Source organism: Peromyscus maniculatus, chromosome 3 (assembly GCF_049852395.1).
Source record: "Peromyscus maniculatus bairdii isolate BWxNUB_F1_BW_parent chromosome 3, HU_Pman_BW_mat_3.1, whole genome shotgun sequence".
NCBI lineage: Eukaryota > Metazoa > Chordata > Mammalia > Rodentia > Cricetidae > Peromyscus > Peromyscus maniculatus.
Window position 1 is genome coordinate 137,649,980 of NC_134854.1, and position 18,580 is coordinate 137,668,559.

Consider the following 18,580-nt stretch of genomic DNA (forward strand, 5'->3'; position numbering starts at 1 on the left):
TACTTCTCTCTTCACTGTGACCAAATGCCTAGCAAGCAATGACCTGGAGGAAGAAGGATTTACTGGGGATCCTGGTTTGAGAAGGTGTCATTATGGCTAGAAATGGCAGTAAGCAGCTCAGACTCCTCAAGCCCTCATCCCTCTACTGGACAGGAAGCAGAAAAAGACTGCAGGATGAAATGGGGCCAGGCTAAAACTCTCAAGGCCCACCCCTCAACAGCCTACTTGCTCCAGGTAGGCCCTACCTCTTAAAGATTCCCAAATTGTGCATGCTGGCTGGGGACTAAGTGCTTCAACATGTGATCCTGTGGAGTACATTTCACATTCAAACCAGAACAGGAACAATTCTGTTGCATGATTCTTCTGTATTTTATTCTGTGACAGTCTGTCATCTGGTAAATGGTTTCTTGCATGAGGCTTTTGAAATTTGATGTAACTTGTACATATTAATTAAGACCAAATACATCTCGATCTATGAAAATTGGCTTAGGATGAAAGTTTCTTTTTCAACATATTATATCAATATAGTAACAACACCATGAAGCTCAAAGGATGCTGGGCCAGGAGACAGAAAAGATGTGTTCTTGCCCACCCAGTCTCTCACTGTCTGTCTTCATAAGCAGATCATTATGCCTATGTTCTTTTACTGTCAAATGGGGAACAACAATTATTTCAAAATGGCTTTTTCCCTTGTGATGTTTCAGGACAATTTTTATCTCTGGATGTTGGCTCACAGATGGGAAAGGAACTATATAATTCCCAAGTTAGTTTGTACTATGCTGTGATTTACACAGATCAGTAAGGAAGAGCTAGCTGGGTAAATAAGTAGGAACCATACTTGTGAGTACCATGACATTAACTAAAACAAGAAGACATTGAAAATCCATGGTTGAATGTCTCTTGAAAGTCATTGCTAACAAAGTTAAGCTCTAGAGAATCTATGAGATGTTACCACATTGCTTCATTACTCATATGAATATGTTTCTCTGAGTTACTCTTTAGTATTCATCACCAGCATCCTGTGTTATGCCTGGCCCAGCAGGAGTTGTTGAAATGTGTTGATGTTTAGTGTAGACCTGGAAATCAGGAAGAGTGATAGTTTCCTAGGCAGAATGGTTTAGTTTAGGAGGTTAAGTATATGGCCACAGAGCTTCTGACGTTTGTGCTCAACACCCAGCTCTTCCTAATAATTGTTTACAAATTACTTTTGTATCTGTGCCGTATTTCCCTGGAAGCTTTCAGAGCTGGACTTGGAACTCAGCTGCATGTGTGTTAGGCAAGTGTTTATCACTAAGATACATATTCAGCACTTGATTACTCCTCTTTAAGAATTTTGAATACGTGGTGGCATATGCCCATAACCACAACTCTCAGGAGGCAGAAGCAGGAGGAGTTCAAGGCCAGTCTAGTCTACAAAGTGAATTCCAGAACAGCCAGGACCCTGTCAAAACAGAAAAAAATAAAGAAAAAAATTCTGAATATTCTGTACAGAGATATTGTAAGGATTAAAAGAGATCATTGCAGTCCAGTACCTAGTATAATCCTTACTAAAGACTGAGGGATCTATTTGTATCAACCACTGTAAATACTGAGGGGGTACAGTATTAGCTCAGGTGTCCTTTTTTCCTCCTCTTTTGGGGTGCTAGGAATTGAACCCAGAATCTTGTACATGCTGAGAAAGCATTCTACCACTGAGCTACAACCCCGACCTCTATAGAACTTTATACCTTGGGTTTTTAAACAATCATGGAATAGATTTAATGTTGTCATTTACCTTGTTTTTTCTGTACTGGGGATTGAACCTGGGACTTCACTGATGCTAAGCAAACTCTCATCACTAAATCACACCCTAGCCCTTTCCAGATTTCTAATAGAAGTTTTTCTTTCCCTAGAGAACAACATCATAATCCAAAGGCAAACCATATAGTCCTGGTGCTTGATTCCATAATCTGGTATCTTTCTGACCCACTTCCACACTCCCAAATAGATCCTATTCGGTTAGAGAAGTCACTTTACTCTTGCGTGAAATCGATTGCACTTTTGTTTGAAATGCGTTACACTTTGGAGTAGTGTGAGAAGGCTGCTCATTAACCATAACAGAATTGAAAGCCAAGTTTGAAGGTCAAAGAGAAACAGCATAGAGCTGTGCCATTGCACACAAAATGTGTCTAAAGACTTTCTTGAAAGTTGTGAAATTGAAGGATATGCCCTGAGGCAACAAGACTCATGTCACCCAGCTGGAAGTTAAGACACTGAATTATTCCTAAGAAGGACTGTTGTTCATGCAAATATTTTGTCCATTTGCTCTTTCATGGGTAATTGCACGGGGTAACAAAAAACACCTACTTGACTTACAGCTTGGCAGCAACAGAAGCTTATGTTTTCTAGAGACAAAATAAGAAGCAGCTTTCCTGGACCATCTCTAAGTCAAAAGGAAAATAAAGCATGTTTGGACCCTGTGCCTTCCAATAACCATGTCCATGGAGTAATACCATTGAGGTCAAGGTGTCCCAGAATACAGAGACGGGGGGTGGGGAGCATGTATTTCAGCAATATGTCTTCTTAGAGATGAAGAGGCAAATTCTTTTCTTCCTTCTTTGTCCTCTGTCTTAGAAAAATAAGGAAACTTGGGCTAAGGTATAACTCAGTAGTAAAGCACTTACCTATCATATGGGCAAGTCTGGGTTCAGTGCCCAGTATGACAAAAGAAGAAAAAAATTACCTTAGTTCTAATCTTCCTGATAGTCCCCAAAGGGAAAAGACTAAAACATGAGGTTCAGAGCAGGGTCTGAGCTCATGCTGAGTCTTAGTTATCATGCCAAAGCTTAATCTTTCCAGGGAAGCTTACATCTTGACAAAACTAAACTACTGAGGAAGTATCTTAATTTTCTTCTTCCTTCTCAGAGAAATGAGAAGTCATTTCTCTCTTCCCCATATAACATTATTACTTAATTGGCAAGTGTTTAGAACACAACAACCATGCAGAAGGACTAACGGGAAACAGGATGATAAGGTATCTCTTCATTCCAGACAACATGCAAACACAAGTACTATAGAGTCTATAACATTTATATCTATAGTGTAGATACTTAAATAGATCGGAAATTATGTCAGCATTAAAGAAGAGGAGGAGTCATGAAGGCTTCATGGAGAAAGTAGTGTTTAGCTTTGAAAGACGAGGAGGAGTGTGGTGCACAGAAATGTGTAGCTAGAGTTTTCCTGCCTTGCGCACAGTCAGGACAAATCTTTGTCACCTGCCAGTCCCACAGCTGCTCAGACCCAACCAAGTAAACACAGAGACTTATATTGCATACGAACTGTATGGCCATGGCAGGCTTCTTGCTAACTGTTCTTATAGCTTAAATTAATCCATTTCCATAAATCTATTCCTTGCCACGTGGCTTGTAGCTTACCAGCATCTTCACATGCTGCTTTTTCTGGCAGCGGCTGGCAGTGACTCCTTCTGCCTCCCTGTTCTTTCCTTTCTCCTCTCTGTTAGTCCCGCCTATACTTCCTGCCTAGCCACTGGCCAATCAGTGTTTTATTTATTGACCAGTCAGAGTAATTTGACATACAGACCATCCCACAGCACGAAATGAAGGATAGGAAAAGCTACAGTGACCTCAGGAATCTGCATCTACAAAGAAGGGCAAGAGTAGAGAATGCATGGCAGGTAGACAGCATGGCACATCTAGCAGTAGAACATGCCAAACATGGAAATAAGGTCTGAAACAACCAATGGATAATAAGACTGAAAGGGTAAGTTAGGGCTGTGTCATGGAGGACTTCTAATGCCATGGTGATTTATTATACAAGTTGCTGGTTGCCCTGATTCTCTGACAACATATGCTTAATAGTAGAGCTCAGTGAGTCAGCATTCTTTAAAGAAAGGGTAAAATGAATACGGGAATGCAGGGGTTGGTTAGAACAGATAAATAGTTCTGTACGATACTGTAATGATGGACACATCACATTACACTGCTGTTACTGTCCATAGACTTATTTACACACAGTGCCTAATATAGATATGACTTTAGTTCATAACAGCATATCCATAGTGGCTTATTAGTTGTCACAGGTGTGCCACACTAGCAAAGGACAATGGCAGAGGGACACCTGTATCTCAGAAGGTGAGATGCTATATAAGAGCTCTCCTTCTACTTAATTTTATATAAATCTAAAAAGTATTTTTAAATCTGTAAAGCCTGACCTGATAGTGCACTCTTTTAAAGCCAGTGCTCAGATGGAGGACTAAGAAAATGGTAGCGCATTTGCCTAGCATGTGCAAAGCCCTGGGTTCCATCCCCAAATGGAAAAAGAAGTAAACCAATAAGATGATGAATGACCACTTTCCCTGTAACCTACCTATCTTTCTTATTTTCACTTCTCAGTGTCTGTACAGAGGCACACCCACTACCTTTAACTCACTTAATCAGTCACAATAGATGTCATGAGAAACATCCAAATTTAAGGGTATTATAATCTGGACAAGAAAGGAGATCTTTTGAAATGAAAATAACTGATAGCAAAGGGTAAGGACATAGAGAAATGAAAATTAAACATGCTAGGAAGAGCAGCAGAGTAAATGCAGTGACTTGGGTTGGGTCCGTGTAGATGAATTTTGAAGCAAACAACATAATTTTATGAGTGCTCCTGCTAATTAGGAGCACAGGCTTCTTTCTAGATGTCACTGAGACCAGGACGTTCTCTAAGTTATCACCAATACACATTCCTCTTTTTTGGTGTGCAGTGTTTAGACCGTAACACAGATAACTGAAGGTTGTTTGGGTATTTATTATGCAGATATTTGGCATGGGAACCCAAATGTGCCTAATGAACTCACTTGCAGCCACAAAGCACATCCACAGAGCCAATCTCCTTATTTGTATCTACAAGGCATTATGTTTCTCATGAAGACTATAACTGAACCCCTTCATTTCATGAGGCCTTTGTGAAAAAATTGCTTTAGTTCTCTGCATGCTGGGAAAAGTCAAGAGAACCATTCTCCAATACCCCTATGAGAAGAGTCCATCTTCTAGAACATTTTTATCAATGAGAGATTAATTTGAAAGGATAGAGTTTCTGAGTCAGCCTTGAGTTTGCGTCACCCACACCTACCTAGCCCATGGACCTTGAGCAAGTCATGTAACCTGACAGGATAAATCCTGTCTTATTGATCTATAAAGTGAGGACAGTTCAGCACACATGGAAGAAAAGATAGATGTGTCTGGTACATGAGAGATACTCAGTGGGTCTGTTTGTTTCTCTCCTTCCCTGCCCCTCTGCTAAAAGTTCACAGTTACCTCCTCCAGCCATCAAGTCATGTAATGTTTAATGGATAAATATTTAATGAGCATCTACTGTGAGTAAAACCTTTGTCAAATGCTGCTAATATGATTACAGCCAAGATAAAATTTATGAGTTCATTTCTTTGTCACCAGGGTTAACAATTTTGAATTTACACAGCTCTGGGGCATTTAGAGTAGTGATTACTTTTTGAGGCACCACTCTGAATGGTGAGCTCATTTCAAGTAAACCAAGTCAGACTTAGAAATGTGTAAAGACTTATAGTCTGTACAAACCAGTGACTCACAGTTCATACTCAGTACTTGGGACCCAAATGAGTCAGAGCTTTGTTTTACTTACTACATTAGCAAATCATACTTAGAAAAATGCACACTTGCTGCTCTTTCAGAGGTCCCTGGTTCAGTTCCCAGCACCTAAATGGCAGTTCATAACTGCCAGTAACTCCAGTTCCAGGAGATCTGACACAATCTTCTGGCCTCCTCAGGCACTGGGCATGCACATGGTACACATACATACATGTAGGCAAACACTCATACACGTAAAATAAAAATAAATTTAAAAAAAAAAAGAGCCAGGCATGGTGGCATACACCTTTAATCTCAGCACCTGGGAAGCAGAGGCAGAAAAGAAAAAAGGAAAAGGAAAGAGAGAGAAGAATCTCAAATACACAGGGCTAGAAGAAGGATGGCTCAGTCAGTAAAGTGCTTGTAAGCATGAGAAACTGAGTTCACTACCCAGAACCCACAGAAAAATACCAGGCATACTAGTACACACTTACATTCCTGGCACTGGGAAGGTGGAGAAAAAAAAATCACCAGCATTTACCACCAGCCATTCTAGCCTAACTGTAAACTTCAGGCCACAAGAGACCCCCATCTCAAAGGTTGTGAAAGGCATTCCTGAGGATGACACCTCCACACACACAGGTTTACATATGCATGCACACACACATGCACACACAAATGAACACAAACACGAGGAAAATGAAAATCAGTAACAAAACACCAAAAAGATCTCAGTCCAAGACAAAGCACAAAGATTCATAGCTATTTCTAAAAAGAAAACATACAAATGGTCAATAGGTGTATGAAAAAGTGTTTAACATCACTAATTCCTGGGGAAAATGCAAATCAAAACTACAATAAAGTATACTGTTCCACACTTGTTAGAATGGCTGGTACATGAAGAGAAGACAGGATGTAGAGTAACAAAATCCTTTTTTGTGATGTATACTGGATACTGTGGAGCCATTATAGGACACAAGTGGAGAACCTCAGAAAATCAAAAGTAGAATTTCCACGTCATTAGCAGTCCCACTGCTAGACAATATGACCAGGGGACTAAAGTCACTATGTCAAGATTTCTATGCTCCCACATACATTATGACACTATTTGCTATAGTTAAGAGGTGAAACTGGCATAAGAGTCTAAGACACACGAACAAATAAAAATGAACAAAAAAAACTCTGTGGTATGTATATACACACATATGCAAAATGTACACACATGCACATGCATGCACACACACATATATATCATGCATACATACACACACACATCATGCACACACACACACATCATACACACACACACACACACACACACATACTGGAGTACTATATAGCCTTTAAAAAGGAGAAAATTCTGTCCCTTGTAGCAATATAGATGACCCAAAGAAACATTGTGCTAAGAGAACTAAACCAGTAGCAGGAAAGCAAATGCCATACACTCTTGCTGGTTTCCAAGGACCGGGCATAAGAGAAATGGAAAGACTGGCCATAGTTTCCATTAGGCTCTGGAGACCTGATGGACAACAAGATGACTACAGTTAGGAATACTGTATCATACAGTTGAAATTTGCTAAGGAAGCAAATCTTAAGTTTTCTCAACACAAAGACAAAAATAATTCTATAAAATGAATATGTTAATTAAATTGATGACTGTAATTATTTCACAGTGCATACATATATCAAAGTATCACCATAGTGATCATTTAAATATTTTATCAGTTATATCTTAATAAAAGTGGAAACAATTTGAAGTAAGAAAAATAACCATTATCAGATCCAGCTGATGACATGTTGTAGATGGATTTGTTCCGTGCAGCTACACACTGTAGGGTATATGCTAATATACTCGAGTAAAGGCTGTAAAGGCTGTAAAACCACCTGGATGGTGCTAGGAAGGCAGTAATGCACTCCTTCTTCACTGGGTAGTCTAGTGAAATGCTTTATTAAGCTCAGCTTCCTCTCTATATGTCCTTAGAGGCCTGATCTCTCCTCCAGAACTTGACTCACATCCTGTTCTTTTTCCATTTCAGAAATGACCATGGTTGACACAGAGATGCCATTCTGGCCCACCAACTTTGGAATCAGCTCTGTGGACCTCTCTGTGATGGATGAACACTCCCATTCCTTTGACATCAAGCCCTTTACCACAGTTGATTTCTCCAGCATCTCTGCTCCACACTATGAAGACATTCCATTCACAAGAGCTGACCCAATGGTTGCTGATTACAAATATGACCTGAAGCTCCAAGAATACCAAAGTATGTCCACTTTTCAAACTACTAAGACTAGAATTAGACAAATCTCTGAATAACCCTAGAACAAATGCTCAAGAGATTAGCACTCCAAAGAGAAGGCATCTTTATTCATTAATCCTTTGCCCTTGAACTTCTAAGTATCTGTGATAGGCAAAAAGAAGACAGCACATGAATTTCTGTTCCCAACCTTTCCCCCCCCCCTTTCCTTCTCCTCCCTTCCTCCTTTCTTTCCTTTCTTGATACCTTCTTAGGAACATTTCTTTTTTTTCAATCTTGAATAGTTTATTATCTTAGTGGCAAACATACCCCTACACATAAGTGAACAAACACACACAGACATTCTGTATCTGTCATACTTTGTTCTAATTTTCCAACTGTTTTCTCCCAGCACAGAACCCCCTCTTTTTTTTATTTTTTCTTTATTAAGAATTTTTCTACTCACTCCACATGCTATCCACAGATCCCCCCCTCCCTCCTCTCACCCCCCAGCCCTCTCTTCCAAGCCACCCCATATCCCCACATTCCCCCAAATCGAGGTCTCTCATGGAGAGTCAGCAGAGCCCAGCACACTGAGCCTAGGCAGGTCCCAGCCCCTTCCCACTGCACCAAGGCTGTGCAGGGTGTCACACCTCAGGCACTGGATTCAAGAAGCCTACCCATAGACTAGGGACTTAGGAGCGTTTCTAACATGATTACATTGCCAGTTGTGTCTTAGGCTAAGAGTCCATCATGTAAACCTTGAATTCTTCCAGCTTCTTATTAGTTAATAAGTCATAGTTGTAGATCAACTTTTATGACTAGTCATCACTAAGTTACTATTACAGCTGTATTTTTTTTTCTAGTCCGTAGTTTGTGAAATTTACCCCAAATCCTAGTTTGGAGCACAAACTTACATTTTAACACTGTAACTGATTGACAGATCATCATGCCATTAAGTAAACTACCATCAAACAACAACAACAAAAAAGACAGAACTGAACTTTTCAAGATAAAGTATCATTTCTCTGATGCTGTTTCCTTGATTTTTATCTTGTGGGCTGATGTGCTGGTTTTCCAGAGTCACCCCTGTGTCACTGGCAATCATTACTTGATAATAAATAAGAACTTCCTGTAATTTCTAGTTGTTTTCTTTAGATAGATAGTATACGTGGTTGTATTTATCTGTGTGGTTCTGGGTTAAAGCCTAATATGGAAATTCGATAGGCCTGAGCCACCAGCAAAGGCAGTACTTGCTTCACACAGGTTTCTCCTGCTCTCTATCAAAGATCACTTTACAAACCACCTCTTGACTCAACCCTGTTGATAACCTGGCACCTCAGGCTGGGCTCACTGTGATATTTTCTCAGCCAGGTTCCTTCTGTGTTTCTTTTTCAAGAAAGGTTTAAAACTACTTCTAAAGAGCAACATTTCAAAAAGACCCATAATAACAGAATGAGTGCCAGATGCAGCCCATCCTCTTGCCCAGTAAGCTACACTGCTTCAAACCTGTGCTCTTAATTCCTTTCCCGCTTTATTTGTGCAGGTGAGGCTCTGGGGTGTTGGGACTTGCCTGAGATGATAAAGTTTTCCTTTTCCTATCTAAGCACCAGTGTGTTTTCATGCTCCCCAGAACCTCTTCTCCGAGATAGTAAAGTTATGGCATGAAAATATGAAGGCCACCATGGGAAGCCACGGTGCCTTTTTAGGATTGTTTGCCATGAGATAACCATCTTCTTGAATTTTCCAATGCACAGGTGCGATCAAAGTAGAACCTGCATCCCCACCTTATTATTCTGAAAAGACCCAGCTCTACAACAGGCCTCATGAAGAGCCTTCCAACTCCCTCATGGCCATTGAGTGCCGAGTCTGTGGAGATAAAGCATCAGGCTTCCACTATGGAGTTCATGCTTGTGAAGGATGCAAGGTAAAAATGAATTTTTAAAAAAATGATCCAAGAATTTTCTGAACTTTTACTTATTCCATTTCCTGTTGCAAACTCACTCTAAGAAATTAAGATAAAATTGTGGGGTTTTTTTTGGCAGAACTCATTCTTCAAGTAATATAATATTTGAAAATCTAAGAAAAGCTGATAAAAGCAGGGTTACCCTGCCCCTCTTCTCCTTCTCCAACATGACTGTTTGAGACACCCATCTAAGTGTATCTTATAGAATTTTTTTAAAAGTACTTGTCCAAGATGTCACAGCAAGACAGTGAGTGGTGAGCCAGCACCAGGACCTGAATTCCCTGATATCCTTTGTGTGTTTTTCATCATGCTATATAATCTCTTATACAAGTAAGATTTGACAGATTATATGTGAGTATCACTTATCTGTAGACTAATGCTGTAATATTGAGCATATCTCTATATTATGGCTGTAGAAATTGTGAATCAAAGGCATGGGATCACTGGAGTGAGGGCTTCAGTGGTAGAGCAGGTGCAAGACCCTGGATTTCATCCTTAGGACTGCAAAAGGGGAAATAAAATTATGGATTAGTGAGGCTTGTCCCTATCAAGCCCTAAACTAGTGCTGTGTTTCCTTGGCCCAGCGTCAGCCTAAGCCTGTGTAATAAGCGAAAAGAGACAACTACGTACTTCCTTTGTGAAAGGGTGCTCTACGAAGTTAATAATATGCTGCCCCAGTTATAAGAAAAATACATTAACACATTCATGTTTTTATGTAGTTTAAAAATAACTTTAACATACTCAAGGAAAAAATAACATTTAATTTATCGTGTGCCCATAGACTACATTGTTTATCAGTACTTGTGTTATAAATACTGAGGGGTGTGGTAGTGCATGCCTCTAATACTAGCACTCAGGAGCAGAGGCAGGAGCATCTCTGTGAGTTCAAGGCCAGCCTGATCTCCATAGGGAGTTTCAAGCCAGCCCTGTCTCAAACAAAATCAAACATAAACGAAAGAAGTACTGCTTCACTTGGGATTTTTCAGGGAAATGAAGATGAAGTACACCAGGTAGGCGTGTGTTAGGACTTCCGGGTTCTAGATGATGATAGGTCAGAAAGGGAAACTAGTTTTTATAAAATTTTTACCTCCAGCAGATATTATACAAATGTGCAGGGGGGGGCGTTATTATTTAACCACATTCTGCAATCATTTTCTCATCTGTAAAACAATGAACTTCAATTAGGTGATCTCTAAGGTTTTTTTCTCAGTCCAAAAGCAATCTAATATGTTAAAAAGATACAAGCCAGACTCACTTCTGCCACTTTCTCAGTCACAGACTGCCAGTCACATAAATGCTTTAGCCCTCAGTCACCTCAGGTAGAAAATGATTTGATTGGGTTGGCAGCCAAGGTCTTACATATCTCTAAGGTTTGAATTTCAGAATGAGTCCTTGAAACACTCCTGGCAAAAGATGCTTTCATTTAACACACTACAGCCCATTCATGAGCCTAGCATGATGGCACATGCCTGTGATCCCCACTCACAGGAGGTGGAGGCAGAAGGACAGCGAGCGACCTTGTTTCAAAAAAGCACAAACAATGAAATCACTCTTTGATTAAAATAGCTATGAAATTAAATCATTATGCACAACCTAAGATCCCTGTAAGTAGTAAGAGTATGTATTTAATGAGCAAGTAGTTAATGAGTAAGATTCACACAATTTTTGGGGGTGTTACTGAATTCTGAGCCATATTTATCTGAAGAAACTGTTCAGTTTGGGTCATGCTGGTCATATACATTAATGAGTGTGAACTGTCTGACTGCTCAGACTTCATAGTAATTTATTTCCTATATGATGGCAAAGTGTCTAGAAAATTAGAGCCTGCAAGCAAGTAATTCCACCCTATTCTAGTCACACATTCATAGGAGTTAACATTGAAGAGAACAGCTGAGAATTGAAAGTCAGAAACCATTTCAGTATTTGGTGATAGTCATAAAAGTTATGCTCTGAAGGCACTAAAACTCAGAAGACAAAGCAGGCAAAAAAGAAAGAGGAAGAATATCCAGATCACCTTGTTGTAGTAGGAATCTTAAAAGATCGTATTAATAAAATCAAACCTGAAGCCAAGTATTGGGGTGAATGCTGGAAGATCAGAGAAGCAGAACAAGCCACAGACACCTCACCTTGCCAATTCCTTAGCTGATCCTGTTTCCTCAGACTGGAAGCCCCTGAGTCCTCATCCAAATGAATCTCAGTGGAACTGCTACTAAAAGCCTAAAAGCTTAAACAGGCTTCTAATTCCTGGTCCTCACACCTTATATACCTTTCTGCTTCCTGCCATCACTTCCTGGGATTAAAGGCGTGTGTCACCATGCCTGACTGTTTCCAGTGTGGCTTTGAACTCACAGAGATCCAGACAGATCTTTGCCTTTGGAATGCTAGGATTAAAGGTGTGTGTGCCACCATTTTCTGGCCTCTATATCTAGTGGCTGTTCTATTCTCTGACCCCAGATAAATTTATTAGTGTGCACAATATATTGGGGAACACAATATCACCACACCTTGTGATCAGGAAAGGGTAGAAAGGGGACTGGAGGTGTAGCTTAGCGACAGGGCTCCTGCTTAGCAGGTACAAGGCTGAGTTCCACCCCCTGCAATGTCAAACAAAACAAGCAGACAAGAAAAACAGGGTGGAAGGCAGAGATGCAGAGCAAACAATAAAACCGACAAAATGCATGTAAGTCCTTACCTGCCATAGACAAAACCAACCAAGCAAAAAACAGTACAAGAAAACCAGGAGAATTATATTTAACTGTAATAATTTGAAAGTCTCCCAAAATGTAGAAGATGGAATTCCTAGCCAAAAATGAAAAAGTTGTGCTTTCCTAGGAAAGGAAAATAGACATATACATTTATTATTTTATTTTTTGTTTTTCAAGACAGTGTTTCTCCATGTAGTTTTGGTGCCTGTCCTGGATCTCACTCTGTAGATCAGGCTGGCCTTGAACTCTTATTTTATTTTTTGAAACAGGCTTCATACTCATAATATTCATGCCTCTGCCCACCTTGCTGGGGATTGCAGGCCTGTGACACCATCCCCAGCAGAAGACCTGTATATTTTAAAGACGAAAAAACATTAATGGGGAAAAAGCATAATGATGCATATGTATAATGATGGTGTAACAGGGCCCACTGGTGTGTGTACGCACTTAAATTAATAACAGAAATGTAAAAATGCTAATGATGTGATTGGCTTCTTCATGTCGAAGTTCTCAAAGTTAACACAGAGCCTCAGAAGTTCATGAGATTCTTTCAAGGCAGCCATGGGTTTGAAATTATTCCACAGTGTTAACACTGTTTATTCACCTTCCCACTCTCATTCTCTCGCAAGTATGATTGAAGTGTTTTAGAAACTACATGATTTGGGGTGATGGTAGCTGGTGGAACATATGCTCATATGCCCTTACATGTCATTTCTCTGTTGGATGCTGGTACTTGTATTAGTCACTGTTCTATTGCTGAGAAGAGCCACTGTGGCCATGGCAACTCTTATAAAAGAAAGCATGTAAGTGAGGGCTTGCTTACAGTTTCAGAGGTGTAGTCCATTATCATGGCAAGGAACATGGCAGCGTGCAAGCAGATGCTGGAGCAGTAGCTGAGAGCTACATCCTAATCCATAGGCAGAGAGAGAGAGAGACTGGATCTGGTATAGGCTTTTGAAACCTCAAAGCCCACCACCAATAACACACTTCCCCCAACAAGGCTACTCCTAATCCTTCTAATCCTACCCAACAGTTCCACTCCCTGGTGACTAAGCATCTAAACATATGAGCCTCTGGGGCCATTCTTATTAAAACCACCACATTACTGTAATATGTACACATAGCCCCAGTGGCTGAAGAAGGAGAATCATTTGAGACCAGAAGTTTGAGACCAGTTTGGGAAACACAGGTCCTGTCTCAAAAATCAGCTCTTCTAAGTTTTAATTTCTTGTCTAACAAATATCTGTAAATGAAGCCTACCTAAATAAAAGCTCTTTAAAGTCATCCCAATAATTTAGTAGTAAAAAAGTCCTGAGATTCAAAAGTTTGACCCCCATTATTACAGGGCATGGGGCCTGAAGAAACACAACTTAAGCTCCAAACTACTGCCTCATTCTCAATACATTTGACCAGAGACTGTTACTAACAAAGATGTCTGCTCAGCTTATCACTAGTACCCCTGAGAACTAAGGAGAATGAAATTAGAAAATGGTTTTTTTTTTCTCACCTGTACATAGCTTAAAATGCATCTGGGAAGTTTAATATTTTCAATTTCCATAGTGTATGGGTGCTCCCATAATTAAAATTCAGTTGACCATAAAGCTTATGGACTCACTATGGATCAAAAGGAATATTGCCTAAGGTAACTGTTGTGGCATTTTCTCGTGTGAGAAGATTAAGATGCCAGTGTATAGCTCGTATCTGTGATCCCTGTCAAACTTCAAACAGAAAGGAGCAAATGATTGGCGTTGATAAAGTGACAAAGGGACAGGTTCTTGGTGTGTTACTATTGCAGACTTACATGAAATAAAGCATCTTCCTTCTGAGAGTTTATACATGGCTTAGAGCTCAAAAAAAACAATCATTCGCTGCTTGCAAATACACGTTTTTGGTTTTGTTTTCTTGAGTGTCCTCATTGTTTTACGCCCTTTTCATTAGTAAAATGAAAATACCTGAGGCTTCATACTTATAAAAAAGAGATTTATTCTGGCTTGTGGTTCTGGCCTCACATTGCAAGTCCACAACTGGTGATTGCTTTCTTAATTTAGAATTCTAAAGTAGTGTAGGACTTTACACAGGTGAGAGACAGGAAGTGGTGAGTGTGGGGTGTGTGTGTGTGTGTGTGTGTGTGTGTGTGTGTGTGTGTGTGTGTGTTTTAGTCTCTCTTCCTCTTATAAAGTAACCAGTATTCAATCACAGACTCTACCCTAAAGGCCTTATCTAATCTTAATCACTCTCCCAAGGCCCCACCTCCAGCTTCCAACAGTCAGATTAAGTTCCACCCTCTTCCACTTCACATAAAGATTAAAACTTAACACTTGAACTTTGGGAGACATACTCAAACCAGAGCAATCATACTTTGTAATCTCTTCTGAAAGATCATTTAGAACCAACACTTACCTAAAGCTCTGAGTAAATATGTCTGCACTACAGCACAAGGAACCTTACTTCCATGTTGGGCCCTGTTTTGTGTAAATGAATACATTCCTGCCTGCCAAGAGTAGCTCAATAACTCAGCTCCTATACTTGACTGTACTTCATGAGAAGGCTGCACGCAATCCCAGCACAGAACTTTTAATCTCATGGTAAAATCAATACCATGCTAAGCTTGTTGTATATGAAGTTTTGTTAAAAATAGAAGAACTGTGGAGCTGGAGTTAAAAGCACTGACTGTTCTTCCTAAGGACTCAGGTTCAATTCCTAGCACCCACACAGCAATCTAGAACTCCAGTCCCAGAGATCCTACACCCTCTTCCGGCCTCTGTGGGAACTGCATGCATGGGGTGTAAGGACCTAAGTGCCGGCAAAACACCCATACACATAAACTAAAAATAAGGAAAAAATGAATAAAATAATTGAGCCATTAACATGGCTCAGCAGGTAAGGGTACTTTCTGAACAAACCTGATTGCCTACCTGAATTAAATACACACAACCTAACTTAACGGTGGAAAGAGAGATCAGTTCCATAAAGTAATTATCTGACCTCCACATACACATATCATGGCACATAGGTACCCTTCCCCCACGATAATAATAATAGTTAAATAAAATAATTAAAGAGAAACTGGGAAAATATTTAAAAACAAGACATAAACAAAAGCCAGAGTAATTTTCTCACAGACAAATTGGAAGATTTTAGAATCTATGTATACACAAGAGCAGCTTCTGAAACAGTAACCTACAAACTTCATTACATTTTCACTGCATGGTAATCCAAAGGGTTAACTGTGAAAAGATGAAGAAAAATAAAAATGTCAACTGAAAATACACATTGTTTTATAGACCCTAAACTACTAAAGAGTACTGTTGGAGTGTTTCCTTATTAGTGATATGAAGAAACATTGGGCAAGTCAGCTTTATTCTTCAAGTCAGCAAATAAATTCATAGAAAAACACTCAGTGATATTCTTATATCTTCCTCTTGTTTCTTGAAAGATAAAGGACATGAAGACAATTGCTTATCATTAATTTGGAGGAGAATAACAGTAAAAGCAAGTTCTTAGATATATATTCTGTATATATTCAGATTAAGAATTTGTATACAGAGTTGAGCACAGCAGCATAAATCACTAGTCCGAGCACTCAGGAGGCAGAGGCAGGCACATCTCTGTGAGTTCAAGGCCAGTCTGGTCTACATAGTGAGTTCCAGGACAGCCAGCGCTACACAGTGAGACCTTGTCTCAAAAAAATTTTTTTGTATCTGTATAAAATTCATAGATGATATCCAGGATGATTATTTCTTAACAATGAAGGACTCCAAATCTTCCCAAAATGATTCACTTTTGATATATATCATATGAATCAAGCTAATTTTTTTATCATTATGGTAATCAAAACTCCTCATCAGTATGGATCAAGAAGAGTGGCTTTGCACATTAACTTGCTGCTAATCATCAGCATTGGCACAGCCATAGTATTGGGGCCCTTTGAGAGGTAACACGTTTCTATTACATCAGTTTCTTCATGGGAAAAACTCTTGGGGATACTGCTGATATCACAAGGAGTAGCATAAATTCCAAAACAACATCAAAGACAAAACAAGCCAAAAACAGAGTTCTCAGCAGGGCTTTCCAGGGGAGCTGCTCACAGAGCTGGGGAGGTGCTGTACTGCCGTGCTCAGAGCCATCGAGTGAGAGGAGCTGAGTTTGGGCATTTGTATGGAGCCAGGATTCTCAAAGATATTAGAATGTCATATGTCACTGGTGCCTGGACTTCCAGAAGAAGCATCTTCAATTTCTCTTTGAAGGAAAGAATTTCCAATTTAGACTTTATAGGATTTTTACAGTTTATGGTCCAAAGATAATTTCAAAATAAAACATCAGAAGCCACATACAAAAGCAATCATTTTGAGTGACATCTATCAAAAAAAAAAAAAAAAGAAAGAGGCAGACTAGTATTGACACTGTCTACCCATCTCCCAAAAGCAGGTGTAAGAGCAGATCTGTAAGACTTGTTTTCAAAGGGGGAGAGGATCAAAGCAAGGAACCAGCCAAACAGACCCCTCAAGAATGCCCAGGCTTAAAAAAACAGATTAAGTGAAACTTCTAAAAGTTAAATACATAAATATCACAATGAAAAAGCTAATGGAAAGCTCAAATGTCATTCTGACACAGAGGGAAAGATAACATCCACATCACCAAGAAGAAGGATAACAGTGTTCATGTTGGGGTTGGCTAGATTTTAAAGGCTCATTTAGTCCTCAGAGCTGGTTGATAGTGTTGTTGAGAGTTAAGAAGGTATGCTTGCACTAAACAGTGTGAGAGAGAATTCAGAAAAGTCCTCACTAGTAAACTTTGGTGAGAAATATTTGTTTTTACTTCCATTGGTATAATTGGGTTTTTATGTGGTCTTGTTTGATTGATGTTCTGATTTTTACATATGTAATCAATATTAGTAAATAAATCGGGACAAGAACATGGAAAACACAAAAGAGAATTTCAGAAACACAAAAGCTAGCACAAGGAATAACATTTGTCTAATTGGAATCCCAAAACGGATGAACAAGGGAAACCCAGATTCAGAAAACACAACCAAGAAAATAAGAAAATGAAAATCTATGCCAACACACACTGTAGTAAGCCTATAGAGTGCTAGGGAGAGAGAGAATATATAAAAGCAGCCAGTGAGACAGAAAGATCTCCACCAAAATACTTCCCACAGCAACAACGGGTACAAAAACACAACAGGATTCAAAGTATTAGGGGTGTACCTGTCGTCTCTCAAGAACAGAAATTAAATGAAATATTTACAGGTTTTTACAAATCACTGAAAAAAATCTATTTCAGCATAAAGCCAGAGGGGAGAAGATACTTACCAACACATGTGACAGACATCAAATAAGCATCTAGATCATATAAAGAATGCCTGATGTTCAATTTTAGACAAGATAACCCATTACGAACTTGGAAATAAAAAGCCAGGGAAATATATGTTGAGATCACACTTACATTTTATACATAATAGATTCTCAACGAAATCTGACAATTGGGCATGGTGTCATGGACCTGTAGTCACAGCTGCAAGGGAAGGCTGAGGAGCACAGCAAACATAAGGAGGTCTGACTACCCACGCAGTAATGGGGCATTCAAATTCTTATAACAGTTTAGAGGGCTATAAAAATATGGCCATTTTGGAAAATAATCTTGCATTATCTTATAAATATATCATTTGCATATCATATAATATAGAAACTCTGGCTAAAGATAACCCTTGCATATATGTAAATAAATTGTGTACATGAGCTGAGCATGATGACACATGCCTGTAATTCTAGCACTCAGATGGCTGAGGTAGGAGGATTGCTGCAAGTTTGAGGCCAGCCTTACCTCAATAAGTAAATAAAACTTTACAGTAATGCTTGTAGAAATGCACTCATAATAGCAAACATCAGTAAGTCAAGCAACTGTCACCATGTGAGTAGATTAGTAAACTGTAGCAAACTCAGAGAATGGTCAAGAGATAAAACCACATGTGAGATTTTATGAAGTATGCCATAGGCTCTGTCTATGTCCAGTGGTAAAGAGACAACTCTACCCCTATGAACTCACAGTTTCCAGTGGGGAGTGAGGAAGAGGCAGAGA

The 18,580-nt window shown here is 39.5% G+C and overlaps 1 protein-coding gene across 5 annotated transcripts in view; it reads left to right on the plus strand.

The window, feature by feature from the left end:
• Window positions 1-18,580, plus strand: part of Pparg (peroxisome proliferator activated receptor gamma) — a 131,871-nt gene that overhangs the window by 72,438 nt on the left and 40,853 nt on the right. For all 5 annotated transcript variants that reach the window (XM_006978521.4, XM_076567638.1, XM_006978520.4 and 2 more), the window contains 2 exons: window positions 7,628-7,855; window positions 9,586-9,755. In XM_006978521.4, coding sequence (XP_006978583.1) covers window positions 7,630-7,855; window positions 9,586-9,755 — 396 coding nt within the window. In that variant the 5' untranslated portion in view covers window positions 7,628-7,629. The remainder of the gene's footprint in view (window positions 1-7,627; window positions 7,856-9,585; window positions 9,756-18,580) is intronic.